This window comes from Tursiops truncatus, chromosome 2, assembly GCF_011762595.2.
Source record: "Tursiops truncatus isolate mTurTru1 chromosome 2, mTurTru1.mat.Y, whole genome shotgun sequence".
Taxonomy (NCBI): domain Eukaryota; kingdom Metazoa; phylum Chordata; class Mammalia; order Artiodactyla; family Delphinidae; genus Tursiops; species Tursiops truncatus.
In genome coordinates, this window is record NC_047035.1 from 83,505,788 (window position 1) to 83,519,968 (window position 14,181).

General features: G+C 53.6%; 1 protein-coding gene across 2 annotated transcripts; it reads left to right on the forward strand.

Annotated features, from left to right (window-relative positions):
• Positions 1 to 269: 269 nt before the first annotated feature.
• On the forward strand, positions 270 to 13,549 carry IVD (isovaleryl-CoA dehydrogenase). 2 transcript variants are annotated; one of them, XM_073800743.1, is made up of 13 exons: positions 270 to 471; positions 2,161 to 2,250; positions 2,488 to 2,539; positions 4,100 to 4,269; positions 5,211 to 5,304; positions 5,509 to 5,645; positions 7,363 to 7,459; positions 8,779 to 8,872; positions 9,363 to 9,444; positions 10,497 to 10,601; positions 10,713 to 10,785; positions 11,182 to 11,261; positions 11,784 to 11,919. In XM_073800743.1, the coding sequence occupies exons 1-12, from the start codon at positions 319 to 321 to the stop codon at positions 11,220 to 11,222; spliced, it is 1,188 nt and encodes a 395-aa protein (XP_073656844.1). In that variant the 5' UTR covers positions 270 to 318; the 3' UTR covers positions 11,223 to 11,261; positions 11,784 to 11,919. The 2 variants fall into 2 exon arrangements, with proteins under 2 accessions (XP_073656844.1, XP_033707364.1); XM_033851473.2 differs by lacking the exon at positions 11,182 to 11,261 and having other exon boundaries at positions 271 to 471; positions 11,784 to 13,549.
• Positions 13,550 to 14,181: the final 632 nt, after the last annotated feature.

Consider the following 14,181-nt stretch of genomic DNA (forward strand, 5'->3'; position numbering starts at 1 on the left):
TTATCCTCAACTCAAAAAAGAAGACACTCTTCCTACTCGTCCACTTTAAAAAGACCCAAACTTGACATGACCCCTGCAGGTCCAGCTCCCCCAGCAAGCACACCAGCCTCGCGGGGCGTCGGTCCGCAGGCGGTCACCGCTGATTGGCTGGTGCAGTGGCCGGGGGAAGCGCGGCCTTCCTCGGACAGGGGAGGGTGATTGGCTGCTGGAGACCCACCCCCTCGCCGATTGGGTGGCGGAAGCGAAGCCGGGGATTGGTGGAGCGCCGTAGGACTCGCTCACAGCTGCTGGGGCTCAGGTTCCCAGGACAAGGCCGAGATGGCGACTGTAGCTTGGATACTGGGTCGACGCGTGGCGAGCTGGAGGCCGCGGCCGCCACTGCAGCCGCTCGCCGGCCTGATTACCCAGCGGGCCAACTCGCTGTTGCCCGTGGACGATGCAATCAATGGGCTAAGCGAGGAGCAGAAGCAGGTAGGGAGCCTGACCCCCCTCCCGGCCCATTTTCCGTGCTCGGTGGTCTCCCTGGCGCTCTTCTACCCAGCGCCCACCCAGCCGCGGCGTGTGATCCGGGGGCTGTAGGAGCGCCAGCGCGGGGGCGGCCGCGGGCCCCAGTCTCCCCTCTGTGGCGGAAGCAAGGCCCGGTTGCCGGAGTTAGACGAGGAGTCGAGGATAGGAACGCTCCTGGGAGACCGGGGATGGTGGGGCGGGGGGTGTTTTGGTGGAGGATTGGCAGGACTACCCGCGTGCGGCAAAAGGGCCCTCAATCTGTCTGAAGTCTTCTTACACCTCAATACTGTCTACGGCTGTGGTTCTCAAACCTGGTTAATCATCACCACGGAATCTTTCAAATAAACACCTTGGGGGTGGAGTTGAAATTCACAGTGTATATAATTCTTCAACCTATCGGGTCAAACCACAAAGTTGAAAAAAAACTTGAAAGATGTTGTTACGAATGGGGCTGAACCAGAGCCATTCCTGGAGGAAGGAGACTGTTCACTTGGACACTGGCTTGGAGTTCCCGGGGAATGTGATTCTCCCGTGGCTCTAAGCAAGTGCCTGAGCTTGCCCAGAACCCCAAAGTCCACTTGTATTTACAGTCAGCAGACAGAGCTTTGAATCACCTCAGGCAGAAAGTGTTCAATCCTAGTTCTCAAACTTTCCTGCCAAAAGGAGTTTCTAATCTCTTTTGAATAATCCCTTTTACCCAAAGGCTCAGGGACAAAAAGGAGCCTGACACGTGCCAGGAACTGAAGGGGGCGTGGCTGGAGCACAGTGAGTGGGGGATGAGAAAGGTACTGGGGAAGGTTGGATAGGCTGCAGGGGTCACCTCACACAGGGCCTTCCAGTCCTGGGTAAGGAGTTTGTCTTAATTTTTTTTAAATGGTTAAAAAAAAAAAAGCATAGTTAATTTACAATGTGTTAGTTTCAGGTGTACAACAAAGTGATTCAGTTATACATATACATATATAAGGAGTTTGTCTTTTTTTTTTTTCTTGCGGAACGCGAGCCTCTCACTGTTGTGGCCTCTCCCATTGCAGAGCACAGGCTCCGGACGCGCAGACTCAGCGGCCATGGCGCACAGTAGCCGCTCCGCAGCATGTGGGATCTTCCCGGACCGGGGCACGAACCCGTGTCCCCTGAATCGGCAGGCGGACTCTCAACCATTGCGCCACCAAGGAAGCCCAGGAGTTTGTCTTTTAAGGACAGTGGAAAGCCATGGAATGATTTATGTAGGGGAGTGACATTTAAGAAATAATCTTCAGGGACTTCCCTGGTGGTCCAGTGGTTAAGACTCTGCACTCCCAATGCAGGGGACCCGGGTTTGATCCCTGGTCAGGGAACTAGATCCCACAGGCTACAACTAAAAAATCCCCTATGCCGCAGCCAAATAAATAAGAAACAATCCAAATAAATAAAAGCCTAATAAATAAATAAAAGCCAAATAAATAAATAAATAAAAAGAAATAATCTTCAGAAAGAGAGGGGAAGATCATCTCTGAGGAAGCATAAACTGGTGGGGCCTCTAAGTTTCAGTTTGCTGCTCTTTGGTGAGGCTACTTGTGTCCCGTTTCCCTGAAGGTGTCCTCAGTAGTGGAGACGCTGTCCTCAGGGGCAATTATGTACCGTTTCAGCAGCATCTGTCCACATCTCTCCCTCTAGCTTCGTCAGACCATGGCTAAATTCCTTCAGGAGCATCTAGCACCCCATGCCCAGGAGATTGATCGGAGCAATGAGTTCAAGAACCTGCGAGTGCGTAGTGGGGCCCACTCTGAGGGGCACGGGGGGCAGACTGGGAGCTGGGCGGGGATGGCCTGGGAATTGTACTGCTGCCTGGCAGAGCTCTCATAGTCTTCTGGTAAATGAAAGCCCCCTAAGAATGCAGCCCCTTTCTGTGAAGCCCTTGGGTCTTGTTGTTCCAGATATGCCAGGCCCCCGTGACTGTCTGCTTTCTCACAACCCACTATACTCACTCCATTCTGTTGGCAGGAGTTTTGGAAGCAGCTGGGGAACCTGGGGGTCTTGGGTGTCACAGCCCCTGGTGAGTATGGTTTCTTTCCCTACAGAGAACTTGTCTTGCATGCCCTTTAAAACCATTCCCAAAAGAAGCAGGAAAGGAGAAGAAAGATCATACTCGGAGAAACCAGAGTCTCTTCCCACTTGGAGCTGAGAAAGTGCCCAGTGACTGTCAACCCAGAGAAGAGTAAACTCTTCTGTGTCTTTAGGCAGTGATGTTAACAAGGCAAAGAATTTAGGTCTGTGTGGTTCACTTGGGTCACCCAGTGCATGCTTAACAAGTTCCCCCAGGTGATCTGGGGAGTTTAGAAAACTCCAGATCAAGCAGTGGTCTGAGTACCTCAGTCTTACTGCCTCGCATAATCCCTAGGCTCTGCCCTACCAGTAGCATCGAGGCAATACCACTCAGGACAGTGTGTTCCTATGGGGGACGCCTGTGTTCTCTGCCCACAGCTGGGCCCTAGAGCTCATCTGGAAGCAGACGGAGGTAGAGGGGAGAGGGATGCCTGTCTGAGCCTCCACAGTGAGGTGGCCAGATGATGTATTTAACAGGTTGTCCCTGGGCCTGTCCAGAGTCCCCTGTGGGTCTTGCTACTTGTTTCCAGGGGGAGAGGGCAGGGAGCTGGTGGGCTTTGTCTCAGATGTTGGCCTCTAGAGCAAAGGCCAGGCCTGGCTTGCGGTCCCTTGTAAAGAGGTGAGCCTATGGCCTCGCCAGCCAAAGCCTGAACAGCCCACCCTACTTTGGCCTGTGTTCACTGGGCATTAGAGTAGCGGTGGACCACAGCATTCTCTCCTTACATCCTCCCCTCACCACTTGGAGACAGTTCCTGGGATTTAAGCTGATCGTACAAAGTTACATCATGAATAATGATGTAACCACTTAAAAATTAATTTAGACTATCTTAACGTACAATAGTAGGGGGAAGGTTGCTGGGAACTCTCAAACAAGACTCTTTCTCCCCTTGTGTCTTGGGGGTTTATGAGCCCCCATAAAGAATATTCTTCTGAATCAGATGCTAGTTAATGGAAGAAAGAGGCAGTTAGGAATCAGATGAAAACCCTATCCAGGGACAACCTTGAAAAGAAAGCCAGATATGAGTTCTGGTTTCCACATGGTGTCCTGGTAGCAGTTTCTAACGTTACCCGCCCTTGGGCTTTCCTTCCTGGAGTCGTGCGGGTTGGGCTAACCCTTCCCTAGAGCCAAGGACCAGCCTGACTTCTTGGTCAGAGTGAACATACACAGAGGGCCTTGCCAGGGTTTACCCAGACAGCAGGGCGGAGGGAGGGTAGGCTGGCACCAGGTAACCCAGCCTCTCTGATTTTGATGTTTGGGATAAAGCAGGAGTTGCAATGACTGTTTTCTGAACCATGCCTCAGCTGACCAGAGGCAGCAGCAGGCAAAACCAATTCTGTGAGCTTGCGAGCAGGGTCCACAGCACCCGCCTGTTGACCTTGCTAGAGGGAACTTGGAATAGGTGCTATAAGAGTGTTCCTCTACTGCAAATAAATGTAAGATTCCTCTCAGTGTCCTCATTTAACCAGGCTGCCTTTTCCACTCCCCTGCGCCCCCCACCCCAACCCCTAGTTCAGTATGGTGGCTCTGGCCTGGGCTACCTGGAACACGTGCTGGTGATGGAGGAGATATCCCGAGTCTCTGGAGCAGTGGGTCTCAGTTACGGTGCCCACTCCAACCTCTGCCTCAACCAAATTGTTCGTAATGGAAACGAGGCCCAGAAGGAGAAGTACCTCCCCAAGGTGAGGAAATGGGGATGGAGAAACACGCTGATCGCATGGTGCAACCACCAGCCATGAGGCTTCTCCCCCATTGGGGAGGGCTGGTCAGCCTTGCTTTCTGTAGCATGCTGCTGCCCTGAAACTGATAGGGGTAGGAAGGGGTCAGGGATTTGTTTTAAAATACTTCAGTCAGGGCTTCCCTGGTGGTGCAGTGGTTAAGAATACGCCCGTCAATGTAGGGGACACGGGTTAGAGCCCTGGTCCGAGAAGCTCCCATGTGCCGTGGAGCAGCTAAGCCCGTGCGCCACAACTACTGAGCCTGCGCTCTAGAGCCCGCGAGCCACAGCTACTGAAGCCTGCGTGCCTAGAGCCCGTGCTCCGCAACAAGAGAAGCCACCGCAATGAGAAGCCCACGCACTGCAACGAAGAGTAGCCCCCATTCTCCGCAACTAGAGAAATCCCGCGCAGCAATGAAGGCCCAACTCAGCTAAAAATAAATTAAGAAAATAAAAAACTAAAATATGACACTAAAAAAAGAATAAAATACTTCAATCAAAAAAATTAAAAATAGGAACTTCCCTGGTGGTCCAGTGGTTAAGACTCCGTGCTTCCAATGCAGGGGGCGTGGATTCCATTCCTGGTCGGGGACTCTCAAGCCGCGTGGCACAGCCAAAAAATAAATTAAAAATAGGGCCAGAACACCTGAGTCAGTCACTGGACAACATTTACTGAGCATTTTAAGAAATGAAAGCCTAGGACTAGCTTCCCTTGCAAAGGGAATGGGCATAGAAGAGAAAGCTTCAGGCTTGTGGCTATGGGGCTTCTCTTCTAGGACTTTACCTATGCCCGGATCTGAAAGAAGTTGGAAGGGGTGTCATGTGACCAGGCAAGACATGGTATCAGTGAGCCCCTGTAGGGTATTTCTGAAGTCATAACAAGGCCCTTTGGGGTTTTCCTTGCAGCTGATCAGCGGTGAATACGTCGGAGCCCTGGCCATGAGTGAGACAAATGCTGGCTCCGATGTTGTCTCCATGAAGCTGAAAGCAGAAAAGAAAGGTGAGGATCCCCTTGATTTGAGAGCTGGAGTGGGCAGAGGGACAGACCTTCGAGGTGAGGGAGCAGTGACTGGAGGTGGCCTCTGCTGGGTTTCTAGAAGCACTTGCCAGCTGGACAGCTTTTTGGTCAACAGAAGGTCTGGAGAACTGACTGGTTGAGACAGGCCCATACAGCTTATGCAAGTAGCCAACTTCCTGTCCTTAGGAGACCACTATGTCCTGAATGGCAACAAATTCTGGATCACCAATGGCCCTGATGCTGATGTCCTTATTGTCTATGCCAAGACAGATCTGGCTGCTGTGCCAGCTTCTCGGGGCATCACAGCCTTCATTGTGGAGAAGGTGAGTGTAGGGGAGTGTATGGCGGGAGGCTTTTATCTCCTGAAAGTGGCACCAGAGATGACCTCCTTCAGGTGATTGCAAAGACCAGCAGGGTTGTGTGCTCTGCTGAGGCTCCCTCCTGGGATGGGGCTGAGGCGGGAGTGGAGACTGAAAGGAGGGTGGCCAAAAAGTGGAATTCAGGGAGGAGGGGTCAAGTCTGAGGATGGTGGAGCCATCCACAGAGCCGGGCTGTCCGGAGGTCCAGGAAGATGAGGACTGAAGGGAGGCCACCAGCTTTGACAATCAGGGTGTCACTGGTGGACTTGGAGAGAGCAGCCGCGGGAGCCCGAGGTATGAGTGAGGATGCAGGTGGAGACCGGAGACCGCACCTTCCAAGTCTTGTCAGTAAAAGCACAAGGGAGACAGCAGGAGTTCGAATGAAAAGTTGGGAGTTTCAGTTTGCTTTTAGGGATGGGAGAGAACTGAGCAAATTTTTTGGTAAAGAGAAAAGAAAATAGGAGAAGGAGAAAGTGAGATGCATGAGAGAGAGTGAGCAAAGCACAATGGTGAGTTGAGGGAGAAGAGGCACGGGTGGGGGATGGCGATGGTGATGGTGGAGGAACCATCCGCCTAATGGTCATGAAGTAGGAGGCCAGGGCCCCTGGGAGGGCGGGGGGACCATGGGGGCAGGGGAGTTGGTAGAGAGTTTCGTGAATGAGTGTTTTAAAGATTTGCAGTACCCTCCATAGGGAGAGGGAGAGAGTGTTTCGGAATGGGACTGGAGGACAAGAAAAGTGAGTAGCCCAAAGGGCATGGCTGAGATGGGAACTCTCCAGGTTGAGTCACGCTGCTCTCATCTCCTAGAGGAGAGGGAAGCAACACCTGGCAGTGCTCTGATGGGCATATGCCAATGCGTTCTGCATCTGATTAGTCCAGGTCAGAGCACACAGGTGGTTGAGTTGAACCCTGCGTGGGACTCCATTAGGTACAGGTGGCAGAGGAACAAGAGGGCAAAGGAATTGAGTGGGCTGGGGAGAGTGTCTTAGAAGTGATTTCCTGGGGCTTCCCTCGTGGCACAGTGGTTGAGAATCCGCCTGCCGACGCAGGGGACACGGGCTTGAGCCCTGGTCCGGGAAGATCCCACATGCCGCAGAGCAGCTAAGCCCATGTGCCACAGCTACTGAGCCTGCGCTCTAGAGCCCGCGAGCCACAACTACTGAGCCCGCGTGCTGCAACTACTGAAGCCCACGCACCTAGAGCCGTGTTCTGCAACAAGAGAAGCCACAGCAATGAGAAGCCCATGCACCGCAACGAAGAGTAGCCCCCCTCGCCGCAACTAGAGAAAGCCTGTGCGCAGCAACAAAGACCCAACACAGCCAATAAAAATAAATTAAAATTTAAAAAAATCTTTAAAGAAAAAAAAAAGAAGTGATTTCCCCCAAGGAAAGGAACCAAAGCCAGGAAGGGTCAGAAGGGCGCCAGGGATCTGGCATTTCACTGGGAAAGAACCGGTCTCTCGAGAACTGGGGAGAATGCAGCCAGCAGCAGGGGAGGCTGGGGTGGAGTGTTAGGGCAGCGCCTCCAGAAATGGGGTGGTTGCATTCAGAGTGAGTAGACGCTGGTGTATCAGGCAAACACAGGGACTTGATGGAAAGATGGTTACTTCCCAGGGGTTTCCCTTTTCTTGGCCCCCTTGGGGACTGCTCTGTAATCAGGGCCACCTTTTATTCCCATAAAGGGTATGCCAGGCTTCAGCACCTCCAAGAAGCTGGACAAGCTGGGGATGAGGGGCTCTAACACCTGTGAGCTAATCTTTGAGGACTGCGAGGTTCCTGGTGAGTCTCTGAGAACGAGGGAGCCCCTGTCCTGACCCCATCACACGCTGAGAAAGCCCATCTCTGGCTTGGAGAGCCTCACCATCGTTAGCTCACCCATGGTACGTGGCCAGACAGTGGGCCTGCCGCTGTGCCCTTGCCCACTGGCCCATAGGTGTTGGTCTCAATCTGGACAGCTGTCCTTCCCGGCCAGAGCTCCTGCAGCTGTATGCCCTACTGTGGCTTCAGGGAAGGGTGGTGTTCCCTATGTGGACCACACACTGTGCCCGGGGCTGGTATTCCAGTATCTGGAGTAGAAAGGTAAGATCTGCCCTTACCCACTCATGTCCTTCAGACGTCCTTGTATGTACATTTGCCTGTACAGCCTGTGTGAGGTATTCATTAACAATGCTAAAAAAAACATCTAAATAAACTAATGGAAGCTGGACTCGGTGAAGGGAAGGCAGTTCAGTTTATAGGTATTTCTCCCCTGAAGTGTAAGTGCAAGTGTGCCACATCATGAGAGAACCAGCACGCCTGTCACGCGCTGATGAGACGGAGGGCACAGATTTGATCACCAGTTAGGATGGTTCTGTGTCTCAGCCGTAAACCATCCCTCTGCCCCACGATCCGCCACCTGAGAAAAGTGTGCTCTAGTCATAAGGAGCATCTAGGGAGGGACGATCAGTGCAGAGCCTTCTTTGTCGGCAAGGCAAAAACTCCACTAGCATTAAAGACAGGTCAGTGGTGTCAACTCTTTGCACTCAGCTTCCTGCCCACACCTCCCCAGGCCATCCAGTGTCCTTGCTTCCTGGGTGGGGAGGTGTTCAGCAGTTTCTGTCACCAGCACCCAGTGGCCCATCTCCTGGACAGGCTCTTCCATGGACCACCCAGGGGAGGGTGGAGGGTAGTATTAACCAGAGCAGACTCAACCTGGGGGAAAGAGTAATTCTCTGGTTCCTTTATGGGCACAAATGTGTTAAAAAGAAAAATTGGGAGAGGTTGGATGACTTCTAGACCAAACTAGCTTTTCTTCTTTCCCATCCAAGGCAGCTCAAGGAGAGAAGGGGAGGATCTAAGGATTGGGCCTGTGTGTCTGGTCTTGGGGATGGTGTGTGTGTTGGGGGCAGGGTGAGGGGAGCATGTCCCCACTAGCAAACTCCACTTCTGACTGGAAATGGTAAACTCCATCCTTTTCCTCACCCGGAGCCCTAGTTAAAGGTCAGGTAACATATTTTAATGCCTTGTGAGAGAGCCACGTTACTAAACCCAGCAACTTCTCTAAAAGCGAGGAGGCTGTGGACAGCCCCCTTGCCCCTGACCAGCACTTTTCCCTGCAGCTGCCAACGTCCTGGGCCATCGAAGTAAGGGCGTCTACGTGCTGATGAGTGGGCTGGACCTGGAGCGGCTGGTGCTGGCCGGTGGGCCCCTCGGGTGAGTGTGAGGCTCGGGGCGGGGGGTGGAGGAGCTGGGCTCTTGTAGCCTCCTCAGCAGGTGGTGCTGCAGCCCTCCCCTCGGGGCCGATGGGAGCCTGTACCTTATCTCCTGGAGACAAAAAATTACCTTTCCTCTCACGTTTACTTTCTTTGCACTGAAGGCAAGTATCACTGGGTGACAGACACAAGGCCTGAGGAGCCACCCTGCTTAGTTACTCAGATGTGAAGCAAGACGCCTGAGCTCTAACCATCTACGAAGGGTCCCGCCACTCCGCCTGGTCTCAGGGGAAGGGGCACTGACTGCCAGCCAGTCAGTGCAGTGACTGAGCAGGGCTGACAAGGGTCCTCACGCTCCTTTTCTCCTCCCTGGGACGCCAGCTCCTTGTCTTGCTGGGCTGCCCCCCAGGCCTTTCCACACTAGCATTTGCCCCCCAACCAGCAATGGGGTAACAGCGAGGCCCCTCGCCAGTGTTCTCTCCTTCCCGCAGGATCATGCAGGCCATCCTCGACCACGCTATTCCCTACCTACACGTGAGGGAAGCCTTTGGCCAGAAGATCGGCCACTTCCAGGTGAGTGGAATGGTTTTGTTAAGATGTACTCTTTCGTTGGGTTCAGCTTTTCTTTAACAAATGAACGAATAGGGCACTTGCTGTGGGCATTTACTATCCTTCATCAAAAAAATGAGTTTGAGGGACTTCCCTGGTGGCACAGTGGTTGGGAATCCGCCTGCCAGTGCAGGGGACATGGGTTCGAGCCCTGGTCTGGGAAGATCCCACATGCCGCGGAGCAACTAAGCCCGTGTGCCACAACTGCTGAGCCTGTGCTCTAGGGCCAATGAGCCACAGCTGCTGAAGCCCGCGTGCCACAACTACTGAAACCCCAGTGCCTACAGCCCGTGCTCTGCAACGAGAGAAGCCACAGCAATGAGGAGCCCGCACACCACAATGTAGAGTAGCACCCGCTCGCCCCAACTAGAGAAAGCCCATGTGCAGCAACGAAGACCCGACACAGCCAAAAATAAATAATAAATAAATTAAAAAAAAAAAATGAGTTTGCGGGAATGCCCTGGCGGTCCAGTGGTTGGGACTCCGTGCTTCCACTGCAGGGGGCCCAGGCTCGATCCCTGGTTGGGGAACTAATCCCGCAAGCCTCAAGCCTCGTGGCGTGGCCAAAAAAACAAAAAAATGAGTGAATGCTTGGGGCGCAGGCTTCCTCAGCATGCTACTGGCTTTGAAAGCTGTCAGGCAGTTCATCTCATGTCACCTCCCTTCCTGTTTGAGATGAATGAATGAGGCATTGTAGGGTTGGAGGGTGAAGGGAGCAGATTGTGGAGAGGGAGTAGCATTTTGAGTCACACTTTCTGGGCTGCGGGACGGTCGGTAATGAGGGTCGTGTGAGTGGAGGGCCAGGTCCACAATGCAGCAGCTGCTCTCTGGCCTTGACTCCAGACCTGCTACCATGTCTGTCATCCTAAGCAAGTCCCACCACCTCTTCTCTGTGCCCCGGGTCCCCATTCCTGGCTGTCAGGTTGCTACTGCTGACCTACTTTTGGTAACTAGGGAATGATTCTGAGAGGAGCGTGTCTCCACCACACTGACCTGTGGGCTCCCTTTGTGTGCAGTTGATGCAGGGGAAGATGGCAGACATGTACACCCGCCTCATGGCCTGTCGGCAGTACGTCTACAATGTCGCCAAGGCCTGTGATGAGGGCTACTGCACTGCCAAGGTAAGGGCTGGGCCCAGAGGAGAGCGCGCCGGGGCAGGGGTGGTTGCTGGGCCCCCTCCCCTCCGTGTGGCCCTGGCGGGGACCCTGCTGACACGGAACCTCCTCCCACAGGACTGTGCTGGGGTGATTCTTTACTCAGCCGAGTGCGCCACACAGGTAGCCCTGGACGGCATCCAGTGTTTGGGTGAGCGGCCCCCACTCCTCACCCTGTGCTTCAGCTGAGCTGCACCCTTAGGTTCCTCCTGCCCCAGTTACTGGGAGGACATGGAAAAGCAAAGAAGAAAACTGCCAGAGGCCACAGGTTGCTACTGTCTCCAGTAGTGCCCCCCTCTTACCCTCCCAGCCTCGTCCTATGGGCACTGGGGAGTGGGGAAGAGGAGACGCCTCAGAGGTGGAACAGCCTCACTTCAATGCCGCATAGTGGTTGAGAGCACAGGCTTGAGCCAGACGGCCTAGGTTCAAATCCTGGCTCTACCACTGACCAGCTTTGTGACTTGTGCAAATTACTTCACCTCTCTGGGCCTGGCCCCCAGTAAGTGCTATGCAGTAGTTTCTTGTCCCCCTTCTCCATGTTTGCCAGTGGTTCTCCCCTACCTTTGCCTGGCATCCTCAGCACTCTGAGTGGACTTCCGGCCTCCTGTCCACCCTCCCCACAATTAGGTAATCCCCACCCCATCCCTCTCACCACCTTTTTTTTTTTTTTTAATTTATTTTTGGCTGTGTTGGATCTTCGCTGCTGTGCGCGGGCTTTCTCTAGTTGCGGTGAGCGGGGGCTACTCTTCGTTGCAGTGCGCAGGTTTCTCATTGCGGTGGCTTCTCTTGTTGCAGAACACGGGCTCTAGGTGCATGGGCTTCACTTGTTGCAGCACACGGGCTCAGTAGTTGTGGCTCATGGGCTCTAGAGCGCAGGCTCAGTAGTTGTGGCGCATGGGCTTAGCTGCTCTGTGGCATGTGGATCTTCCCAGACGAGGGCTCGAACCCGTGTCCCCTGCATTGGCAGGCGGATTCTTAACCACTGCGCCACCAGGGAAACCTCTCATCACCTTTTGCTGCTTCTCTTCAATCAGTCTCTCCTCCTAGCCCATTTCTATGTATTTGATCTTCTGTTTGCTTTCCTCGCTTTGCCCACTGCCCATCACTTTTCCTGTTGTCCTTTCTTCTGTGCCCAAACCATGGCTGCAGGTGGCAATGGCTACATCAATGACTTCCCCATGGGCCGCTTTCTGAGAGATGCCAAGCTGTATGAGATCGGGGCTGGGACCAGTGAGGTGAGGCGGCTAGTCATCGGCAGAGCCTTCAACGCAGAATTCCACTAACTCCAAGACACTTCATCCCCTTTCCCAGCACCTAGAGGCCTTTCTCTGGAAGGAGAGACGCGGCAGCTCTTCTCCAGGCAGGCCCTGCCCACCGGCCCAGGGAAAGTGTGCAGCAGCTTGACATGGACTCCTCAGGAAGCATGCTGGCTTTTCTGGGGCTCAGTGGGAGGGCTTTGGTGACTCTGCGCCCTTGCTCTCTAACTTCAAGCCTGATGCCCCACCCCCGCTCCCAGGGTGGGCACCTTTTTTCCTGGTGAGCCTCTGCCAGGGAACTCTGCTCAAGTACACAAGAAGCGTTGCCCCTCTCCTTCATTTGAACTTGGTAGCATCTTTTCTTTCTGGGGAAAAATACCCCCCAAACCTAGCCTCTGTTTCTGCCAATTTCTAGAGGCATCAGCTCTCAGCAGCTTGTGAGTGGGCACCCCCTCTGCAGCAACCCCTCCATCCCTCATTCTTTAAGCTGAAATCCTACCACTGGGGTAGAGGTCTGGAAATAGGCATCTCAGAACACCTGTGCCACCCAGAGTCCACGGTGGGGCAGAGGTCAGCGTGCTCGTGAAGGACGGGGCTCAATGCCTCCAGCACAGCGCTGCCACCGCCACCGTCCAGTCCTGGCCATGTGACAGCCCACAGCTGACTGGGCAGCAGGCCTGGGTTGGCTGGCTTAACTCCAGCCAAGGCTGCCTGCATACATTTCTCTGGACACCCTATGGCTAATTTTGTTACAACTGCACAGTGGCTGCTGCCATTTTGTATTAAACATTTCGTGAAGCAAACCCATCTGCTTCTAAACTGGTGTTTTGGGGGAGAAGCAGTCTACTTGCTACTGCCTTCTGTCTGGCTCCAGCCCTATGTCCTTGGAGAGTGGCTGGTCCAGGTCCTGCTTCTGGCCCTTCAGCCTGCTCATTGGTGATAGGGGACACAGGGGTGGAATCAGCCCTTAGGATATAGGAGTTCTCAACCTCCCTTTTCCAGATCTCCCAGTGATTTTTTAAAGAAAGGAGGGAGCGGTAAGAGTCTTGGAGCTAGAAGGAAGCTCGTAAGTTTCTGGAAACCATCCCCATGTTTAAGATCAAGACAATTTGATTTTCCCAAGGTCAGAACTGGAGCTAGAATCCAGATCAGCAGAAATAGGGGTTCTGGGAATGCCAGGCTGGGGCCCTACTACATGGCCGCCTGGATGGAGCACAGCGAGAGTGGGACAGTTTTGGGTTGTCCCACCCCATCTAATTCCCTAAAAGAGAACTGGTTTTCTTGGCCCTCAGCCCAGCAGCGCCTGTTCTGACTTTCGGTCCTGGCCTATAGCCAAGAGCTGTTCCCAGCCTGATGCTTGTGACAGGTGGAGCTAGCTCCTTACCAGCCCCAGCCCAGTCCTATCCTGAGGGGCTTGTGGCCCTGTCCCTTCACTTCCCCACCCTGCTCCCTACTGCGTTGGAGATGAATGTGGCTAAAATGGTGGTCTTGCTGGTTATAAAGTGTAGCTGGAACGAACAGCCCGAAGACGTTCAGAATGGGATGCTTCATCCAGTCAGTGTGGGTAACAGAGCTCTGCCACCAACTTGGGGAGGATGATTATTCTCCCAATGCTATATGTGAAACAGAAATGTTATAAAATAAAGCCACAAAAGTGTAGCCTGAGTCATGAATGATGGGAGAGCAGGGGGCACTGGTTCTTGGTATTTGGGGTTGTTATGTGCATTGTGCAACTCTGCAGTACCAGCTCCCAGCACCACTCCTTCCTGGGGCTGCCTCATTCCACTCCAGTTTTAGGCAGGTCATTATCAGCCCAGCTCCCCTGTTGACTACCATGCCATTCTTTGTTCTCCTACTGTTTGCCCCGTCGGATGGCAACAGAAGCTAAGAGAATGGTTTTCCAAGTGTGGTCTGGGCACACCCTTTATCAGAATTTAGCAACCTGTAAAAAACCCAGATTCCTGGATGGGCCCCAGACCTAATCACATCCCCAGGGGTAATTATAAAGCACAGGCAACCTTTTAGAACAGCTGATCTGGGGCCTAGAGGACACACCTCCAGAGGCCTGAGTCCTAATTCTAAACCCATATAACCTGGTAATGACAATCGCTCACCTATATAGACCTCTCAAGTCTCATACTGACATATTAGCTCCTTTATCCCGACAACCCGGTGCAGGAGACAAGGTTGCGCAGGGCCCGCTTCCTGAAGACCGGTGAGTTGCCCACGGTACCCGAAAAAACGCTAGGTGAACCGGCAACGCCCAGACGTGGAGCCAGCCCTGGCGTCAG